Source organism: Panthera onca, chromosome B1, assembly GCF_046562875.1.
Source record: "Panthera onca isolate mPanOnc1 chromosome B1, mPanOnc1 haplotype 2, whole genome shotgun sequence".
Taxonomy (NCBI): Eukaryota; Metazoa; Chordata; class Mammalia; order Carnivora; family Felidae; genus Panthera; species Panthera onca.
The window spans coordinates 35,157,053-35,178,746 of NC_138342.1; the positions used below are offsets into that span (position 1 = coordinate 35,157,053).

Consider the following 21,694-nt stretch of genomic DNA (forward strand, 5'->3'; position numbering starts at 1 on the left):
TTTAATCACTTCATCTAAAGTAGCCATATCAACCTAATTTTAACTCTGTGTGGGCAGCACTTAATACTGATTGATATTTACAATATTTATTTCTCCCACTTGTTTCCAGGTCCCATGATAGCAGGACTCAGTGCCTAGAGCAGTGGTTTGCACATAGTAGTTGTTTAGTAAATATTTGTAAATGAATGAATGCCAAGTTCCTACTTGGGGAGAGACTTAGGAGTAGTTATTAGCTCTACCTAAGAGATTACTGAAGTCATGACTATGTTTGAGACAGTACAGGAAGGGAGTTTAACTATCTTTTCTTTAGTTGGGTGTCTTTCACATGGGAATATTTTATAGATTCCTTGAGAAACCTGTATTTATGTTTGCAGTGCCTGTTTTTCATGCTTTTCCCTAAGCCCCATCCTCCTTTTGGGCTTACTATGCAGTTTTAGCCAATTTCTTCTTTTTCTTGTGATGATGGAGAACTGCAGGGAGAAATATTGAGAGTTTGATATTAGAAGATGAAGGGATGGAGATTATGATGAGTCCCTGAGTTCCAGAATATTTATTGGAACGTAGAAATGGAAGAAGAATGATGCCTGCATGGCTCACTCGGTTAAGTGGCCTACTCTTGATGTTGGCTCAGGTCCTGATCTTGGCGGTCGTGAGATCGAACCCCGTGTAGGGCTCCACACTCAGCACAGAGCCTGCTTGGGATTCTCACTCTCTCCCTCTCTCTCTCTGCCCCTCTCCTGCTCGTGTGTGTGCACGTGCGTTCTTTCTTTCAAAATAAATAAACATTAAAAAAAGAAAAGAAATGGGAGAAGAAATAAGTGATGAAATAATATAAAAGTAAAATATGTTATAATACTCTTCTGAGGTGAACATAGACTCAGGCAAAGATATTTAATGTTTCTGCTCTACAAAAGGTTTGAAACTGAAATCCACGACAAGGTTTCCTTTTTCGTCTGCTGACAAATAAAAAGTTTATTTTCTTATATTAGAAATACATTTGTTTATTGATAGTTTTATTTTGGGCTCAATTTTTCAGAATTTGCTTAGGCCAAATTAGACGTTGTTAGCCATCAGATAGACAGCAAGTAATTGCTTGATTGAAAGATAATTTGTATATTTAAGGATTTAAGATTGACTTTTGAATAATTCAAATCACGTGGTAAAGTCAGAAACAGCTCATTAAGAGGCAGAGACTTGCTAAGGAATCCTTAAGTTTTTAAGGAGCATTCAGATGTTTTAAATTTTAGTAAAATTAGTTTTAATTTTGCTAATGGCAGCAGATGTGTGGCAAACAGCCAGGGGTTGAGCTTTAAACAGGCATCTAGAAATATTCATGGATAGAATGTCTAGTTATTTATTGAAATCATAAAGATTCTACTCCAGTGATACAGTACAAGCTTATTAAGGTGTTGGTGTGTAACGTAAGTATTCATACATGTCTTTGAGGCATTTACTAGCATTTCTTGCTTATGATTCTTAGCACTATATGATTAGTAACTATAGACAGTTTGTAGTGAGAAAAATATCCAGAAATATCACCCTTAGAGCAATTCATCTTAGTGATTTTGTTGAACAACTTTGATCATTGTGGAAAAGAGGGTTGTCTCTGAAACTTTTGACAGTAAAAGATTTTAGTTGTTCAGATGCTAGGTGAATGTTGAAAGCTTTTCTTTCACTTTTGTCTGCCCTACTCTCTGTTCCCCAAAACAAAATTTTAAGAAATTGAGAAATAGATTTTATGGGTAAAGATGCTTCAGAATTTGCTTGCTGTATAGTTTAGACAAAAATAAAATCATGTTATTTAACTGTCCAGTGTCAATTGTTACAACCTATAGTTATTAATTATACAGGAGTGTTTTTTTTTTTTTTTTTTAAGTTTAAGTAATCTTTACACCCAATGTGGGGCTTGAATTCACAGCCCCAAGATCAACTGTTACATGCTCTACAGACTGAGCCAGCCAGGCGCCTCTAAATAGGAGGGTTTTTAAGCCTACCTTTAATTTACCAATATGTTTAATAACCTACTTAGGATTTGATGAATAGTTAAAACTAAAGCCTTTTGGATTTTTTGTACATGTTTAGTTATCAAACCATAATATACCATGTTAAGTTATTTGCCCAGTGGCTTTCACTAAAAACAAAAACAAAAAAACCCCTACGAATATACTAAAAATTATGTGTAAGATGTTTGCCTTTCTTTCAGAGAGGGTTCTGCCTTTGTGAGTACCTAGTCTGTTGGCATTTAATCTGTCCTTAAAAGCCTTGAACAACGTAAATTAGTAGCTAGGCAGAAATTCTGACCAAGACGGCATTGTGAATAGATGCTTTGAAGTATCTGTTTTACTTCTCCTTGGAGTGATAGATAAAACATGGAAAAAGAAAACTGAAGAAACAACAGCCCTCAAAGAAGATTCGCTATGTCCAAGGAGTGGACTTACTCTGGGTGTGTGAGCAAGCACTGGCAACCAGGAGTTTGGTTTGGTTTGGTTTGGTTTGGTTTGGTTGTGGTAAGGGATCGGTAGGTGCTACATGCATAGCCTGGTGTTGGAGTCAGACTCACTGTTTGAACTCACCCACCCACTCTCCAAAGTAGGCGGAACTAGGCTCTTCCATTTGTTATGTGAGGCTATACCTTGTAGGAGGCTGTAGGGTAGGGAGGCAAGAAGAACAGAAACTAGAACCTACTGTTTGCTGACTTAGAGACTGGATTGAGTGGTAGGAATTTCAAACTGGCAGTAGGAGATCTGGTTCAGGACAGATGGATCAGATTGAGTTTGAGCACTAGAACACGAGGAGAGTGAAGGGATATATCCTACTTATAATAAGATTGTAAATTCTGAAATTTAAAAGTACATGAATGATCATATTGCAATATATAAATTTCAGATCACATTGTACCCCTTAAACTTAGGAAACGTTATGTCTCTTACATCAATGAAGAATAAAAATACGTGAAAAATCCTAATTGTAAGAAAGCCAACAAACTCAAATGTGTATTAACTCTAGATGATATTAAAATAACGGCCTGAATTGCTTTAAAAGAAGTTTAATATCTTCAAAAGAATAAATGAAGTATTCACATATTTTGAAATACAAACTGTCAGAATAAAACCAGAACAAATAAATCTGGAAAAGAGCCAACTAGAAATCTTAGAAATGAAAGTTAGTTACTAAAATAAAAATTTAATAGATTAAATAGTCCTCATCAAGTAGAGGATTAGTAAATTGAAATTCACCCTCAATGCACATAGGAAAGCAAAAGGATTTTCAAGAAAAGTGAGAAGGCATTTAAGAGGCATGAAGCTGTAGCCTACATTTAATAGGCCATTTCAGAGCGAAGACAGAAATGGTGAAATATGCAAAGAGATGATAAGAATCTTTCAGATTTTGATGAAACAAGAGTCTTCAGATCAAAAGTACCCTTTGAATACTAAGCAGGATAAGTAAAAAGAAATCCACAGGTTTAAAAACAAAAACAAGAAATAGCCCAACTTAAAAGCATCCAAAGAGAAAAGTGAAAATGCTGTATCAGCCCAGTTGTTGCTCTTTTGAGGTGGACTTTTTATCTTTCACAGTATGCAGAAGACACAGGGGTGAGTGATTCATAGTAATAGCTGTGCAAGGGGAAAAGGAAAGGTGAATGAATATTACTCTAGAATTTCATACTGGTCTAAGTAAACAGTCTAGAGTGAAAGCAAAATAAAAATACTTCACGTATAGAAAGATGAATGTCATGTACCATTAACTTACCCACATTAAAGAAGGAAACTTAATTAAATTATATATTTGTATAAGATATTTGTGTAAGAGTAGACTCAGAGGGAAAAAAGCATTGGGATATAGGCGAGACTGTGAAGAGCAAGAAATGGATAAAACATGTTGGGAAAATTAAGTATTGATAATACAAACAATAACCTTTTGAAATACTAAATGCTAAAATTTAATTTAATTTAATTTTTTTATTTTGTTTTATTATTTTCTAAGTTTATTAATTTTGAGAGAATATCCTCAGAAGGGGATTCCCCTTAAATGCTAAAGTCATAGTCAAGAGTAGTAAGATTGTGGTGGCTTAGTCTGTTGAACCCAGGCTCTTGATTTCCGGTTAAGGTTATGACCGCAGGATTTCCTGAATTTGAGTCCTGTGTCTGGCTCTGCGCTGACAGTGTGGAGCCTCCTCGGGATTCTCTCCCTCTCTGACCCTCCCCTGCACACTCTCTCTCTCTCTCTCTCTCTCTCTCTCTCTCTCAAAATAAATCGATACACTTAAAAAAAATGCATAATAAGATCAAAGAAGTTTTCAGTAATTAAAGGTTTCTTTCCTGTTTAGAGGAAAGTTGAGATGCTGAATAACTTTGCAGATGATTAGAAAGATTCACAGAAAACTATGTATGTTAAATTTTTAAGTGGAATCATTTAAACAAAGAAATGTAACCTTACAAATTTCAAACCATCTTAAGGGATGGGGCGGGAAGAAAATACAGAAAACTCTATCAGTCTAACAGATGGCAAGAAAGGCAAAACAAAAATAAGAGCAAAGCAAAAGGATGGTAAAATGAAAACAGACAGTAAGGGGGCAGAAGTCCAGATGTACCACTGCTCAGGTAGTGAGCCAGATTTCATGGTGCTGCGTATCATTTCAGTAACTGACATTCTATAAATATGTGGAAACAGTTTCTATTTTTTTAATATGTTTAGAGAGACACGTGTTCTGGGTCCTCTGCTATCAGCTGCTCAAGTTCTTTGCTCTTGAGACTGTCCTCTTGATGTATGAAACCAACAGTTTCTTCCTCATCATTCTCATCTCTATATAAAACAGAGTCAGTCTTTCCTTGATTCCATTCTCCTTTCTAGCTCCTACTGAAAGTCCAGATACTGCTTTTACTGTTTCATTTCCCATTCTCACTTCAAGCTGTTGCTTCTGTCCCCATTCTTCCTGCTGAAACTGCTATTGTCAACAGGCTACCAGTAACCTCCATGTTGCTAATCCAGTTTTTACATCTGTCCTTTTCCTCCCTGCCATGAAAAATACACGAATACCTACTCATACATCAAATAATGTTTTACACGTAGAGATAATGTAGGAAGTTGGTTCAGAGCATAGACTAATCAAAATGATGTGTGTTTCAATCCTGACTGTGCCTTCATGTTTAAAATACCAGCTGTGTGGTTTTGGGGGAAGTTGCAAACTTCTCTGTGCCTCAGTTTCCTCATCTTTACGATGAAGATAATAATAGTACTGACCTCAGCAGTTTTGTTAAGATCAAATGAGATAATGCACATAAAACACATACTACAGTATGTGGCACATATTAAATGCTTAGTAAATGTTTCCTCTGTCATTAGTAAATATTTTATTGAGTGAGGATATAAATTTATAAGGGGCATTTTTTTAAGGGTGAGATTTTTTTTTCTCTCTCTCTGCCCCTCCCCTGCTCATGCTCTCTCTCTCTCAAAAATAAATAAACTTAAAAAAATTAAGTTCTGTCAGTTTAAAAAAAGGAATAGAATTAGACATTTATATGTATATATCTTTAATTGTTTAGCTGTTTTTACACTTTATTGTGTGATAACTTATTGTGTGTATGCTTGTGATTTACTGTTTTCATTAGATTTTGCTAAGATTTATCTTAACAGTATATGTGTCTAGCTTATAAATTATATGTATCTAGTTCATTAATTTTCATGGAGATAATTAGAGCACATACTTTTGATGGTTGTGTGAATTAAATGATACATGTAAAGTACTTAAAATAGTGCTTGGCACACAGTAAAGGCTCAAAGAAAGATAGCCACTGTTATGTTTATTATTGTTCACTACTGTATGAAATGTGGTATGAATGTAACATGGTATGTTTAGCTATTCCAATTCTTATGGGCATTTGGGTTCTTTCCAATTTGAAGCAACAGAACACAGTGCTGCTCTGAACATTCATATACCTTTTTCCTTGTACCCTTGTGCAAGTTTCTATTAGGGCAAATATATTGGCCTAGAAGAATTTGCTAGGTCATAAGTTATGCTTATGTGCAGCTATATCAGGTAATGCCAACTTGTTTAGCCAGGTAATTGTGCCATTTATATTTCCACCAGCAGTGTATGAGTTCCCATTGCTCCATAGCCCTTGCCAACATTAGATGTTGATACATTTTTTCATTTTTCCTGATCTGATTGTTGTAAAATGGATTCTTGTGGTTTCTTTTGGGTTCTGTCCATAATGAGGCAGCCATCTCTTTGTATGTTTATTGGTGATTTGTATTTCCTTTCCTTCTTGTTCTTGTCTTCTCTGTTTTTCTAATGCTCTTTTTCTTGTTAATTTGGAGAAATTCCTAAATATTGGTACTTATCCTTTGTTGATGCTATTTGTTAGAAATATCTTCTCCCAGTTTGAGGCTTTCTTTTCTTTTCTTTTCTTTTCTTTTCTTTTCTTTTCTTTTCTTTTCTTTCTGGGTTTTATTTTTAAGTAATCTCCACACCCAACATGGGACTCAAACTCACAACCCCAAGATCAAGAGTCAAATGCTTTCCTGACTGAGCCAACCAGGCACCCATCTTTTGTTTTGTTTTGTTTTGTTTTAAGTGGGATCTTTTGATGGACAGAGGTTTTGAATTTTAGTTTAGTAGAATATGTCCATTTTTTCTTGTTTAAGAAATCTGTCTCTACCATAAAAATATTCTCTGTTGTCTCTTAGGCATGTAAATGCCTTCACACTTAAGTTCTTAATTTACCTGGATTTGGCTGTTTATGGGATGAAGTATATTTAATTTTTAATTTTTAGTGAATTTTGGGGGGTGTTGTACATTCTTCCCAGTACCACTCAATAGTCATCCTTTCCTCATTAATATCTCTAGAATAATTTTGAGTGGAAGAATTTATAGTGTGTGTCCTTGTTTTGTACCTTATAAAGAAATGCACCTAATTTTTTGTCATTGAATATGTTTGTTATAGGTTTGTTTTATTTTCTAAGGAAATTCGTTTTTGTCCTAATTTTTAAAAAAGGTTTGAAACTTGCGTTGGTGTTGAATTTTAGTAAATGCTTTTTCTTTAGCTCTTGAAATGATTCTATAGCTTTTTTTCTTCAGTTAATGAGGGGAATTAATAGTTTTTCTAATGTTCAACTATTCTTGTATTCCTAGGATATTGGCCTATCATATATTATATTTTTTATATATTGCCAGATTGTTAGCTAACATTAAGTTTTTAATTTTGTTTGAAAGCAACTACTTAATGTAACTTTTTAAAATTAACTTTCTAGCAGAAAATATAGGTGCTGAACTCAAAGCTCCACTCATTAAGCAAGAACCTCTCCAAGTAAGAGGTAAATATATTTTATTCTTTTTTTTATTGTAATGGTGTTTTGAATTAAATATACGAAATTAGTTTATATAGAGCTCTTTATAATTACATTATTCTGAGTGTACAGTCCCTTTTTTTCTTTAAACATACTGACCATAAGGATTTATTCTCCTCTTTATAAACTAATTTTCTACCGAAATTCACTTTGCATTTTGGTCACAAATTTTGTGGTAATTGTTTTTTCAAAGCCCAAAGAAAGGAGTAATGGCAAATAAAAGTGATCAATTGCTTTATCATTTTTAGAAAAGTAATGTGATTAAAAAGCAGGAGACCCAAAACCTTTCAGTTACACCACATTCAAATCCAGATAGAGTTTGGACATTCTTTTTTGACTTTGTTTTCTGGGAATAACTGAGTGACGAGGGAATTCTTGTTTGCAGCTCTGCTCTTTGTACGAGCTGTGGCTCTCATTTCCAAAGCAGCGTGTTTTACAGGGCAATAACTGTGATTAGAAGCACCACGGCTTTGGCATCAGGCAAAAGTGGACTCAGTTTGTGGCTCCAGCATGTACTAGCTGTATAGCCTTGGGCATTTTCCTTAAGCTGTATTTTTCACCCCTGTGAGATTTTGCTAAATGCAATTTCTTTTTTCTAGGGTAACGGGGAAGATGGTCCATAGTATACAGTTACAGTTAGGAATAATTAATATGATTGCAGCAGCATCATCCACAGTCTGGGCCAGGGCAGGCCAAGAGGGATTTCTGTATACTTTAAAGAAATCTTTAAAAAAACACTGATCTTTTAAAAGAAAGAAGTAATTCTTCTCTTTGCTCCAGAGTAGCTTATCTGGATTTAGAATTTTAGGATTATTAGAGCAAGGCAGTTTAGAGACGTGAAACTCATGCAAGAAGAAACCTGAACTACCTCATATGTATTTTTTTCAAATAAAGTTTTGATTTTTTATACTGCACTTTGTTGGAAGTGTTATTAAATATTATTTGTGCATTTGATTTTAATAGTTAATGTGTTATTTTAAGAGTCCTTTCTAGCTACTGTAGTGACAGGTAATTTTAGTCTTAATATACTCTTTCCACTTCAAAGTACAGTGGAAAACTCATTAATAGATCTGAGAATAGAATATGAAGTAACTGGGTGACAGTTTGAAACGGAACACGTGACTTGTGTTGTTTTGTCCTGCTCTTCAGATATTTGCTCATGTTATTTACCTACGTTATGTGACCAGAAGTCTCATTTTGCAATGATTTATAAACATAGACCTATGTTGAGTGTAATTTTTAATTCACAGACTATAATTGATGCCAAATTGGTATTTTGTTATTGATCTCTGGTTTTTTAATGAACAATTTGATGCTTGGTAATGGGGAAATAATTTAGTAGAACACAGTATTTTACCTATTACCCATAATAAACCTTCTATAATTTTGTTAAACTTCCTATAATTTTTAACTGATAAAAATATTCCTTACGTTTACTTTAGCTTTCTTACATTATTTGAAATAGTCCAGTGGCTTTCAGGCCTTTTTTGACTACACCTCACGTAAGAAATATGAATGAAAACAAAAGTTTTCACAAAGAGTACTTATTCATTGTATGTAGTACTCTTTGATTACTTTCTGTTTTCATTTTTTATAAAAAATGTTTGAAAAACATTGAACCAGTATGGAGTTTTTTTTATTGAAACTTCATTTTCATTTAGACCCTAGACAATTTAAATTGTATTAGTACAATTTAAACAGACCAGTAATACCTATACAAGATGTCCATTAGACAAAGGATTAGCATTTTGGCATCAGTTATAGCTGAGCTATGGAGATAAAATCTACATTTAGGCAACAAATGGGATTCTGTCCTATTCTGCACTTGGAGAATTTCCTTTTCTGATGCCATTCAGTGCATCAGGAAAAACATCAATTTTCTATGAAATTCATTAGTGAACGCACTTAAACATCAGCAAATGTTTATCTTCTAATATCGTTTCCAATTTGCATATTTATTATTATTTTTTTAATTATTATTTTTGGTTTTAGTCAAAGCAGTCCTTAAGAAGAGGGAATATGGACCAAAGTACACTCAGAATAATTTCATCACTGGAGTCAGAGCAATAAATGAGTTCTGTCTGAAATCCAGGTATAGTAGGTTTTTCTTTTTCTTTTTCTTTTTTAATGTGATAGTTCTATCTAATCTAAATAGCCATTTAGGGGCGCCTGGGTGGCTCAGTCGGTTAAGCGTCCGACTTCAGCTCAGGTCACGATCTCGCGGTCCGTGGGTTCGAGCCCTGCGTCAGGCTCTGGGCTGATGGCTCAGAGCCTGGAGCCTGTTTCCGATTCTGTGTCTCCCCCTCTCTCTGCCCCTCCCCCGTTCATGCTCTGTCTCTCTCTGTGTCAAAAATAAATGTTAAAAAAATAAAAATAAATAAAAATAAATAACCATTTATTTCTTAGAATATGTTACTTGCTACCATCCATGTGGAAATTTTCCCATGACAGCTTCCTAAATTGAAGATCTATTTTGTTCAGTTAAAAAATGTTAAGATTGTTAGCTTACTAAACTGAATTCTGCTTCAACATGAGCAACTCCAGTCTTTTGTGATATCTTAAAAAAGTTCAAAAAGGTAGGTTCTTAGGGTGTCTGGGTGGCTCAGTTGGTGGGGTATCTGGCTCTTGATCTTGGCTCATGTTATGATCTCACAGTTCACGGGATTGAGCCCCGTGTAGGGCTCCAGCACTGACAGCATGGAGCCTGCTTGGGATTCTCTCTCCCATTCTCTCTCTGCTACTCTCCCACTCATACTTTCTCTCTCAAAATAAATAAACTTTAAAAAAAAAAAAAAAAGGTTCTTCAAAACCTCTGTATCCCACAAGAACCTTAGGAGTTTTATTATTGTGTTAATATGTAACTTATTATTAATAAGATATTTGTGTATTTGTTTAACTTTTTAAAGTTTTGGGTTTATTTGGCTAGCAGAGTTGAGTAATTTAGTTACATTTATGTTTATACTCCAGCTATGGTTTCTGTTGAGCATAAATTATTTTTCTGGTATCTTTTTGTTACTAATTTTGTTGTAATCTTAGATATTTATTGAGATATTTGTCACAAATTTAGAACCCTCCCCCCCCCCCCCTTTTGTGTGTTTACCTAAGGAAGCCATATTACATTGAAGATTTCTTGGCAATTTAGACATCAGATTTAGCTTTTTTTCCCCTCTCCCTCCTGGTCACATCCTCTGTATTATAGTATCAAGAAATAAGAATTCCTGTCATCAGTTTTGTAACTTACTTAACTATTAAAAACAACATTGTAACATTGTAAAAACAGTTGTAACAGTGATGTAAAAGAATGTTCTGTTTCACACTGAGTACTTCATTTAGTTCTCACAAAAATTTTGTCAATTAAGTGGATTAGGTGTTGCTGTCTCTGCATTGTAGGCCAAGAAACATAGTAAAGAGGTCAGTGGCAACCTGGCTCACTTAGTGAGTCAGCATCAGGGAACTAGGATACATATCTTTGATAGGTAAACATTTTTTTACTAATATGTGATGGTTGGTTATGTTGACTTGTTTTATTTATGTATTTATTTATTTCTTTTTAAAGATTTTATGTTAAATAATCTCCACACTCAAGTTGGGGCTCGAACCCACAACCCCAAGGTCAAGAGTCGCACACTCCACTGACTGAGCCAGCCAGGTGCCCGGGTTGTTGACTTATGTTAAACTCCAAAATAATTTCTTGGGATTTAATATATTCCATAGTAACCAGATTTTTACTTATAGGTCTTTCCATTGCTCTTATAGAATTTCCTTAGAAAGACCAATAATCAAATTTAGAATGACTATTTAGCCGTGACTTGATGAATACATAAACCCTTCAGAATTTAAGAGAATGGAAAATAAATAACACAGAATTGACATATACACTTTATGACTTGATACCTATAAATAGTATTACCACTTAGTATCATCAATTAGTATTAATCTGGATATAAACAAGTATGACTATAAGTTTTAAATTTAAATTCTTAAACAGAGAATGATATCCTAATCCATGTTTTTTCTACTTTTCACTTTTTCCTCATACATCAGACATTGCAGTGGAGTGTCCATAACAGATAAAAAACAAACACTGATGAATTAGTTGAATCTCTACATATTATGTTATGTTATCTATAGTGAGCATCAAGAATAATTTTTTTTTCTCTGTCTCTAGAGCAGTTTTTGTATGCAAAAATGCCTTCTTTAAACTGATCTTTAAAGCCTTTAACTGATCTGTATAGCCTTTAAAGATCAGGATCAAGGTAGTGGCTTTTATCTGCCCCTAATAATCCTTCTGAGTACCTCAACTATATGAACCTTGTCTGAATAAATTCAGCATGTTTCTTTCTCCAGTGATCTGGAACAACTTCGAAAAATCAGACGACGAAGTCCTCATGAAGATACCGAGTCCTTTACCGTATACTTGAGATCGGATGTGGAGGCAAAGTAAGAATATGGTTCTTTTAGAATAAATGTACAAGCCAAATTTGGGATTAATAAAAACCCATCTTAAATAGACCCAGAAGTTTTTAAAGGATATATTTAAAAAGCAGAGTATTTTCATATTTGCAAACTTGTCTATCTGTGAGTTACTAGTATATACTAGTTAATTAGAAGTATATCAAAATTTATAAGAAAATTTGCTGTTGAAGTTACTCTTACTGTTTAGATTTAATTTAGAAAAGCTTCTTCAGTGTTTTATATTTTTTCTAAAGGACCTTATGCTTTGTTGTAAGATTCTCATATAGTTATAATTCGTCTAGATTTAAATATGATTACAATAAAGTCGTTAAAATTGTCCATTGTCAATGGCCCATGTGTGTATGTGCAGATCTTTGGAAGTTTGGGGAAGCCCTGAAGCTCTTGCCAGAGAGAAAAAACTGCGTAAGGAAGCAGAAATAGAATACAGAGAAAGTAAGTATATTCAATTTAAAGTGGAATTAATTAAAACATAACATGTAGGTGAAACTGGGGCCTTTAATGAATAACTACTTCCTAGCAGTTGCAGGTCTCTTGACTTTGGGTCTGTTGGTTCTAGCAAATACCAGTTTCCACTTTATAAAACAGTACCTTTTTTTTTTTTCCCTCCTGTATGGCTCTTTAAAGATGATGAGAGGTAACAAAGCTAGATGGTTGTTTCTATAAGATATGTCAATATTATAATTTATAGTCTGATTTGAAGATTATATTTGTGTATGTATATATATCTATATATAGATATATATATGTCTATATATAGGTATATATATAGATATATATATAAAACCTCATATATATATATATTTATATATATATAAAGAATAAAAAGCCTCCTTTCATTTCCTGTAGTTACTATTTCATTTTCCTGACTATAGATAACTGTTGTTGGCAATTTGGTGTATATCTATCCAGAATATTTCTGATGAATTTTCAAATTTCTGTACACATTTTTTCACTTAAACATAATTGGGTGACACTATGCATATTGTTTGGCGTCTTGTCCTTTATGTTTACTAGTGTGACTGTAAACATCTTTCCATGTCTATAGAACTCTACCTCACTCCCGTTCTTTTTTAACAGCTACAGAGTATTCCATTATATGGACATAACAAGCTTTATGTTCTCCAATTTTTTACCATTACAAAGAACCATTAGTGAATGTCATATTTTAAAATATATAATATATACTGTTATTAAAAATAGATGGTATAAAATGTTAGTAGAATTTTAGGGTTGAAGGACATGGGCATTTTAAGATTTGGTAGAATGATTAGTTCTGAATAATTATTCTCCAAAGGCATATTGTGTCAATTTATACTTACAGTGTATGAGGGTGACTATTTCCTCATATCCTTGACAGTGCTGGATGTTACCATTGTTTTAACTTTCTTATGTATTTGGTGGACAACAGATGGTACCTTTAATTTTGAGTTTTTCTGATTACCACTGAGGTTGGTTATCTTTTAATATATTTGTTTTTCTTAGTTTTCTGTGATAATTTTTATATCCTTTACTCTTCTGCTAGATTGTGTATCGTTTAAAATAGATTTTCATGAGTTTTTGGTGTATTTTTAACCCTTAATTTTGTATGTTCTGAATATTTTCTTTTGCTCCTTCTTCATATTTTGTTTTATCCACCCCCCGTTAGTGGGAGATTTCAGACATAGGAGTACAGAGAAAGGTGTAACAACTCCTCGAGAATCCCATCACTCAGCTTTACAGTTATCAACACGTGGCCAACCTTGTTTTATCTGTATTTCCTTTACTAACCCTCACTCTACTGAGGGTTAGTAATTCACTCTGCTGAATTATTTTGAAACCAGTCCCAGCTATTCTATTATTCCATCTATAAATATTTCAGTATATGTCTCTAAAAAACAGGTATTTGTTTTAGTTAGTTCATATGATGGTGATGGTTAAACTGCTTTAGAAAAGCTCACTAACCACTGCCCTCAATAATCTGTCAGTAGGTCTTAATATCCTCTCAGTTGCCCTTTAGTTGAAGATCTAGGATGTTTTTGTATAGTTTTAATTTTGGCAAAGAAAATGAGTGACCTGCTGATTATTTCTTTTCTTGACAAAGTTGAAAAAACATTTTGTCTCTTTCCAGCTAATCTAGTCAGGAGGAATAAGGACTATATTTGAGGTTCTTGTAGGCCTGGAATATATGACATTCAGATATCTGTATGTTGAGCAAGTGTAGATTGTTTTGCACAATCCAAGTCCTTTAAATCATAGTTCAGCATTTTGAAAAGTAATAAGGAGAATCAGTGAATCCTAGGATCTGTGCAGTTTTTGCCTTTTAGAAGAAGCAAACATTTGTTGACTGTATATTCACAGATATGCTAAAGAGAGCTGCACCTAAATCCACAGGGGTGAAATATTTCAGTAAAACAAATATATACTGGGATCAGGGAACCTCAGAATTTTGGTATCACTATTCAAAGACTTACATTGGGTATCTTTTCAGTAATACAGATGCTAATACTGGATATGATCAAATGTCGTTCCAGTAGGGCAGATTGCATTGGGGAATTAGATGCTGGCACTGCAGTTACAGATCTGTTCTATTACTTTGGGGAACTGATAGAATGTGGCAGGATTAAAATATACATAGGGGTGCTAGTATCTGAGAAAAATATACACTTAACTTTTCTTTGACAGGCTTTATTTAGGAGAATCTGAATTCTTCAACTGTATTTCTAAATTCTGTACAGGACCAAAGCTTAAAGGTGACAATATTACCTTCCCCTGATGAGTTGGTGAAATTTCTAAATGGAAATATGGTCAGTAATATAGATAGAAAAGGGATAGAGAGAGCTTCTTGAGAGTGTGGGAGTTCAGTATAAAGAGGGGGAGCAGTGAGATAGGAAGGAGATCAAGGAGAAGTGAAACCAGCTGAAGGAAGATATGCAAGGAAGGAAAAACCAAGTAGGGCAAAGTAGTGGTACTCAAATTGTCCCATTTTTGGCCAGTGGAAGCACCTCAAGTTGGTTCCAAAGTCTTTTTGTCATAACCCTAATGTTGTAGCCTCCTTGCTTTTAGGTACAGTAAGATGTTTCAGGTTTATCTTCTATATTTCCTGCCCCGGACTGGGCATTACGCATCTCTGGAAGGAACTACATTTCTTTCTAGTAGGAAATAAAATTGAGAGAGTCTACTTTGGGCATCAGGGATATTCATTTGTAGTAGGTTGTCATATGTTTAAGGTCTTGCCATGGACAGAGGTAGGAAATGCTTTTTTTTCCTTAAGAGAGAAGATATGTAGGCTGTTTTGAAAAACTGAATGTTTCTTTTTCTTTGTTGTGTTTTGTATCTCTTTTACACTGAAAATTTTATTTTTTAGTCCATTGATATAATTAATTACATTTTTTATTTACACATATAGAAAGAATATAGTGTAGTTTCTAATAATAATACCAATATTATTGCCATCAGGATGATTTAAGTTTTACTTTTTTTTTTTTTTTTGGTCTTTAGTATATATCCCACTAGGGATATACAGTTATATTTCTGTGTTTTAAATTCACTTGAAATTTCTGTCTGTATGGATAAACCACAAAATAGATGTAAAATTTGGTTCATTTGTTTCATTTTGCTTATGATTTTTAGAAATAATTTTGATTTATTTTTATTTTATAATTTTGTAAAACATTTACATGATTATCTAGAATCACATCTACCAGATAAAAATACTTCAGAGAAACTTAGCTTCTACTCCTATCCTCTCCACCCTGTTCTCCCTCTTGTATCAGTAACCATTTAAAAAATTAGTTTTGAGGTTATTTATTCCATTAAAAAAATATATTATGAAATAGCATATAGGGGCGCCTGAGTGCCTCAGTCGGTTAAGTGCCCAACTCTTTTTTTTAATTTTTTTTTAATCTTTATTTATTTTTGAGAGAGAGACAGAGTGTGAGTGAGCAGGGGAGGAGCAGAAAGAGAAGGAGACACAGAATCTGAAGCAGGCTCCAGGCCCTGAGCTGTCAGCACAGAGCCCGACACAGGGCTCAAACTCACGAACTATGAGATCGTGACCTGAGCTGATGTCGGGTGCTCAACCAACTGAGTCATCCAGGCACCCCAAGTGTCCAACTCTTGATTTTGGTTCAGGCCATGGGTGATCTCATGGTTTATGAGATTGAGCCCCGTGGAGCCTGCTTGGAATTCTCTGTCTCTCTCTCTCTCTCTCCCTCTCCCTCTCTCTCTCTCTCTCTCTCTCTCTGTCTCTCTGCCCCTCATATACACTGTCTCCCTCAAAATAAATAGATGAACTTAAATAAAAAAAGTTCTAAAACACAAATAGTACAATACTATTAAAAGAGAAATAGAAATAGCATATACACTGGTATTACCCCCTCAGACCCCTTTTGCTAAATAAGGTATATTTTCTGTTCTTGGCTTTTTTGTTTGACACTATGTCCTAAGGACCATTCTATAGTAGTAAATAGAGACATTTTTTTCATTCCTTTTATAATACTCCCATTTTGGGGGGTATACCATAGTTTATTCAGTTATTTCCCCATAGGTCATTTTTAGTCTTTTGCTTTTAAAATAATGATACCATAAGTAGCTTGTACATACATTAAAGGAAATATATAAAGTTCACAATTTGAGAAAAGATAGTAATAGAAGTTTGTTCTTGTATTTTTAAACGTTGGGCTAAGAAATGAGGAATTGGTTCTTCTATCAAGCTTAAGTAACTCATATTTTCAGGTAATATTGAGAACAGAATCTTTTTTTTTTTTTTTTAATTTTTTTTTTTTTTTTAACGTTTATTTTTGAGACAGAGAGAGACAGAGCATGAACAGAGGAGGGGCAGAGAGAGAGGGAGACACAGAATCTGAAACAGACTCCAGGCTCTGAGCTGTCAGCACAGAGCCTGATGCGGGGCTCGAACTCACGGACCGCGAGATCGTGACCTGAGCTGAAGTCGGACGCTTAACCGACCAAGCCACCCAGGCGCCCCGAGAACAGAATCTTAATATCAAAGTGCCTTTCTCTCATTGTAAAGCCAGATTTCTTCCCACAAAAAACACAACAAAATTTATCATTTTAACAGAGTGTTAAGTATCTTTGCATTGTTCTGAAACAAATCTCTAGAAATTATTTCCCAGAACTTTTTCATCATGTAAAACTAGAACTATTACCTGTTAAGCAATGGCCCTTTCTTTGTACCTGTAGCCCTTGGTAACCACTATTCTACTTTGTGGTTCAATGAATTTGACTACTGTAGATATCTCAGGTAAATAGAATCATACAATATTTGTATTTTTGACTGAATTATTTCACTTAGCATACTGTCTCAGTGTTCGTCCATGTGACAGGATGTCCTTCCTTTTTAAGCGTGAATAATATTTCATTGTATGTATATGCCACCTTTTGTTTATCCATTCATCTGTCCATTGACATTTTGGTTGCTTTCACTTCTTGGCTATTCTGAGTAGTGATGCTCTGAATATGGGTATGTAAATATCTCTTTGAGACCTGCTTTTTTATTTATTTTTTGGGTGTATACCCAGAAGTGGGATTGCTAGATCATATGGTAGTTTTTAATTTTTTTGAGGAACCCTCCATATTGTTTTCCATGGTGGTTACACCATATTACAGTCCTACCAGCATGCACAAGATTTTCAGTTTCTCCATATCCTCGCCAACACTTGTTTTTGGGTTTTGTTTCATTTTGCTTTTGGATAATGGCCATTCTGATGGCTGTGAGGTGATACCTCATTGTGGTCTTAATTTGCATTTTTCTGATAATTAGTGTGATATGTTGGCCATTTAATGTGCTTGTTGGCCATTTGTAGATCTTCTTTGGAGAAAGAAGAGTCCTCTGCCCATTTTGTATTTGGCCGTTAGCCTGTGGAATATATTTAACATAGTCTTAAAGAGAATAATTGTGCTAACCTAAAATATGACTGATAAGAATATGTATGAGCTAAATGTATTTTGTGATTCTTTTCTTTTAAAGGGCTATTTAGAAACCAAAAAATATTAAGAGAATATAGAGACTTCCTGGGAAACACTAAGGTAAGGTTATCTTTCTGCTGTTATGTGTATATATTTTGCACGGTGAAGTGTTAGTGTCAGTCTTTTGTGAAAATCTAGCATATCTGATCATAATTCAAGATTTTCCTGAGCACATTGTAACTTACTGAAATAGTCTGTTTGTTTCTGTGTGGTTTTTTTTAAATTAAAAAAACTGGGAGGGGGGCGCCTAGGTGGCTCAGTCAATTAAGTGTCTGACATAGGCTCCAGTCATTATCTCGGGTTTATGAGTTCAAGTCCTGCTGCGGGTTCTGTGCTGACAGCTCAAAGCCTGGAGCCTGCCTCAGATTCTGTGTCTCCCTCTGTCTCTCTGCCCCTCCCCCTCTCTCACGTGCTCTCTATCAAAAATAAACATTAAAAAAAATTTAAAAACTTGGGACATATGTTCTTTTTAAATTCATAATAGTGTTATAAACCATAAGTGTATAGATTGTAGGTGACGGAGAAGACTGTTTTCTTAGGTTTTTAGCAAAGTTTAACTCTCACGTACACCTTTAATTTTCTTTATCCTCTCTCTTACTCCTAACCCTGATTAAATATTCAAACTGCCACTTCTCTGCTTGTACCCAAAATGTTCAGCCCTTGGAGGAGAACATTTCACAGCCACTGATTGTTCTTTCTTATTATATGTATATATAAAATCAGTGGGGGCACCTGGGTGGCTCAGTCGGTTAAGCGTCCGACTTCGGCTCAGGTCATGATCTCGCGGTCCGTGGGTTCGAGCCCCGTGTTGGGCTCTGTGCTGACAGCTCAGAGCCTGGAGCCTGTTTCAGATTCTGTGTCTCCCTCTTTCTCTGACCCTCCCCTGTTTCATGCTCTCTCTGTCTCAAAAATAAATAAATGTTAAAAAAAAAAATTTTTTAAATTAATAAAAATAAAATCAGTGGATATATTGACAGTTTTACTAAACTTGCAGAGGACATTCATTGTCTTTACTCTGTGAGATAGCTATTCCATACTTTTCCTCTCTTCCCAAACTTCCTATAGCCTTACTCTTCAGCTGATGTCCTTGCTTCATATTTCATTGAAAAAAATAGATGTGGGGCGCCTGGGTGGCTCAGTCGGTTGAGCGTCCGACTTCAGCTCAGGTCATGATCTCACACTCTGTGAGTTCGAGCCCCGCGTCTGATTCTGTGCTGACAGCTCAGAGCCTGGAGCCTGCTTCCGATTCTGTCTCCCTCTCTCTCTGCCCCTCCCCTGCTCATGCTCTGTCTCTCTCTGTCTCAAAAATAAATAAAAACATTTTTAAAAATTAAAAAAAAAAAAAAAAAGAAAAGGATGTAATCGGATAAAAGTACCTCACTTTCCATCACCAGATTTACTGACTTACCTACTTGTGTGCCAGAATAAATACTTCCTACTAGAAGGATTACTATTGGGACCAGTATAGAAAGTTTACCTTTATTATCCTACCTCTTATTCTCTTCTGAATTCTCTTCATTTGGGCTTTGATTCCCACCACTCCACTGAAATGGCTCTTAGCAAAGTCCCCACAACCTCCGAAATACCAGGTAGTCATGTCCAGAGTCAGCTTTTCATTTAAACCTAAATGGGAGGTATCTCCCGTGAAGAAGTCAGTGTCCTATCTGGAGAAAAGACCCGCCATGTAAATTGTCTCCTTTCTTCTGAGTTACATTTGAGACATTGCTCCCTTTTGGCAAAATTTAAGTTGGCAGTGATGAGGACTCTAGTCGTATTTTACTTGATATTCTTTTCTTTTCCATTCATTATATCCAAAACTCTTTAATTTCCATTTCCCCTTTGAGTTTTGTGCTTCTGGCATCCCAGTGATAGATAGAGCCTTGGTATGCCTTATGAGCCAGCCTTTTCACTTCCGTGCTTGGTAGCTGCTGCCACTGCCCATTCCTGTGAGGCTGGTGAGACCTGCTCCCTGGGAAGGTCTGTTCCTACTGTTGTATCTGTTTCACATGGAGGGTCATTGTCACCAGATTTTTGAATAGTAGCTATTGACTTCTGAAATCTGTGTCACTAGAGGCCTTTGAAGATTAATAGTCGTCAACCCTGAAATGTTCCAGGATTTGAATAGAATTTCTTTCTGTTACACCCCTTTTTGTAGTAATAGGATAACACCTTAGTATTTAATTTCCCTTTACTGTTCCATATTCCTGTAAGGAACATTCACTCTCCTACTGAAGATGGCTGCTTTCCTTCTCCGAAATATATGGGGCTAGTCCTATTTGCTGGAATTAAATACCTTCTTTACCTTTACTTGTTTTTTTTTTCTCCCCAGATCGAGACACTTGTTTTTCTATGGTATTTTTCTTTGTCTTAGGAAATTCCAGTAGTGATTGATAGATATGAACTTACTGTCTTCTGAGTCTGCCAAAAGCATTCTCTCCTCAGAACACTATCTATCTGATATCTAATTTGTCATTATCCCTTTATTTTTTAAAAAGTTTTTATCTATCTATCTATCTATCTATCTATCTATCTATCTATCTAAAAGTCTTATTTAGGGACGCCTTGGTAGCTCAGTTGGTTAAGGTCATGATCGCAAGGCTCGTGAGTTTGAGCCCCGTATTGGGCTCTGTGCTGACCGCTCAGAGCCTGGAGCCTGCGTCAGATTCTGTGTCTATGTCTCTGCCCCTCACCTGCTCGTGCTCTGTCTCTGTCTCTCTCAAAAATAAACATTAAAAAAATTTTTTTATTTATTTCGAGAGAGAGCACAAGCTGAGGAGAGGTGGAGAGAAGGGAAAGAGAGAATCCCTGGTGGGTTCTGTGCTGTCAGCATGGAGCTCGACGTGGGGCTTGAACTGACAAATCTGTGAGATGATGACTGAACCAAAACCAAGAGTCAGACGCTTAACCATCTGAGCTACCCAGGTGCCCCTCTCATTGTTACTTTAATATATTTCTCCTTTAATATGTTTCTACTTTCTTGTGCCTTCCCTTAGAATTCTAATTCTGTGAATTTCTTCTTATAGTCCTTTAGACCATTAGAAGTACCTTTATCTCCTCTTGCCGTTATAACCTTGAAATACATCAGTAGTGCTTTGAGTATTTTTTGCTGATTTTGTTGGTAGTCTTTTTTTGAAATATTGCCAAATTTTGGTTCTGTTCCAATATTTTTAAAAACAATTGTTTGTAATGAAAATTTTCAAATGTATGCAAAAGTGGAAAAAAATAGATATTTGATGTACCCATCTTCCAGTTTCAGTAGTTCCCAGCATGGTGGCCATTCTGATTTCTAGGGATGGTTCTCCCATTGCTTTCATTATGGAATTTATTGGTAACTTTAACAGGATACTTCCCAAGTGGCTTGTGAATCTTGGCTCCTTGTGGATCTCTTGCTTTTCCTTGGACTTCGTCACTATTTCTGATCTAGTGACAACTAACACATAATCATCTTTTCTACAGTCTTTTTTATCAGAACAGTTTGAGCTCAGTGAATCTGTTATTCTTTAATATTCTATTCTGATTTTAAAGATATCATTTTCTTTCTTTATCTTATTTATCCCCAAAGTCCTTAAACCTTTCTTCCAAAGAAATATTTCTCATCTTCCACCATCTTAAGCAGCATCTTTGCATTTATTTCTATACATTTTTACTATTCCTAAAATAATTTCATGGAGGTTTTTTTTTTCTCTCTCTCTTCAGCCAAAGGATGCGTGCGGCACATTCTCATTGTAATAAGACAGACATACTGTGGTTTCTATTTATCAGTAAGTGATAGAACTCGGAAATCTAGAGCCATGGTCAGAATTTATAGTTTGCATATCTAAGTTCAATTTGAAGTCATGTGAATAGGGTTTCTCCCTGCCTAGTTCCTTATCTTAGTCCTGCAGGCAGTTCAAAACAAAATTTG

At 35.0% G+C, this 21,694-nt stretch overlaps 1 protein-coding gene across 1 annotated transcript in view; it reads left to right on the top strand.

Moving 5' to 3' along the window:
- Window positions 1-21,694, top strand: part of SLC30A9 (solute carrier family 30 member 9) — an 84,500-nt gene that overhangs the window by 25,891 nt on the left and 36,915 nt on the right. The window contains exons 3-7 of the mRNA XM_060655147.3: window positions 7,252-7,314; window positions 9,340-9,439; window positions 11,695-11,787; window positions 12,173-12,255; window positions 17,792-17,850. Of these exons, the coding sequence (XP_060511130.1) occupies window positions 7,252-7,314; window positions 9,340-9,439; window positions 11,695-11,787; window positions 12,173-12,255; window positions 17,792-17,850 (398 nt within the window). The remainder of the gene's footprint in view (window positions 1-7,251; window positions 7,315-9,339; window positions 9,440-11,694; window positions 11,788-12,172; window positions 12,256-17,791; window positions 17,851-21,694) is intronic.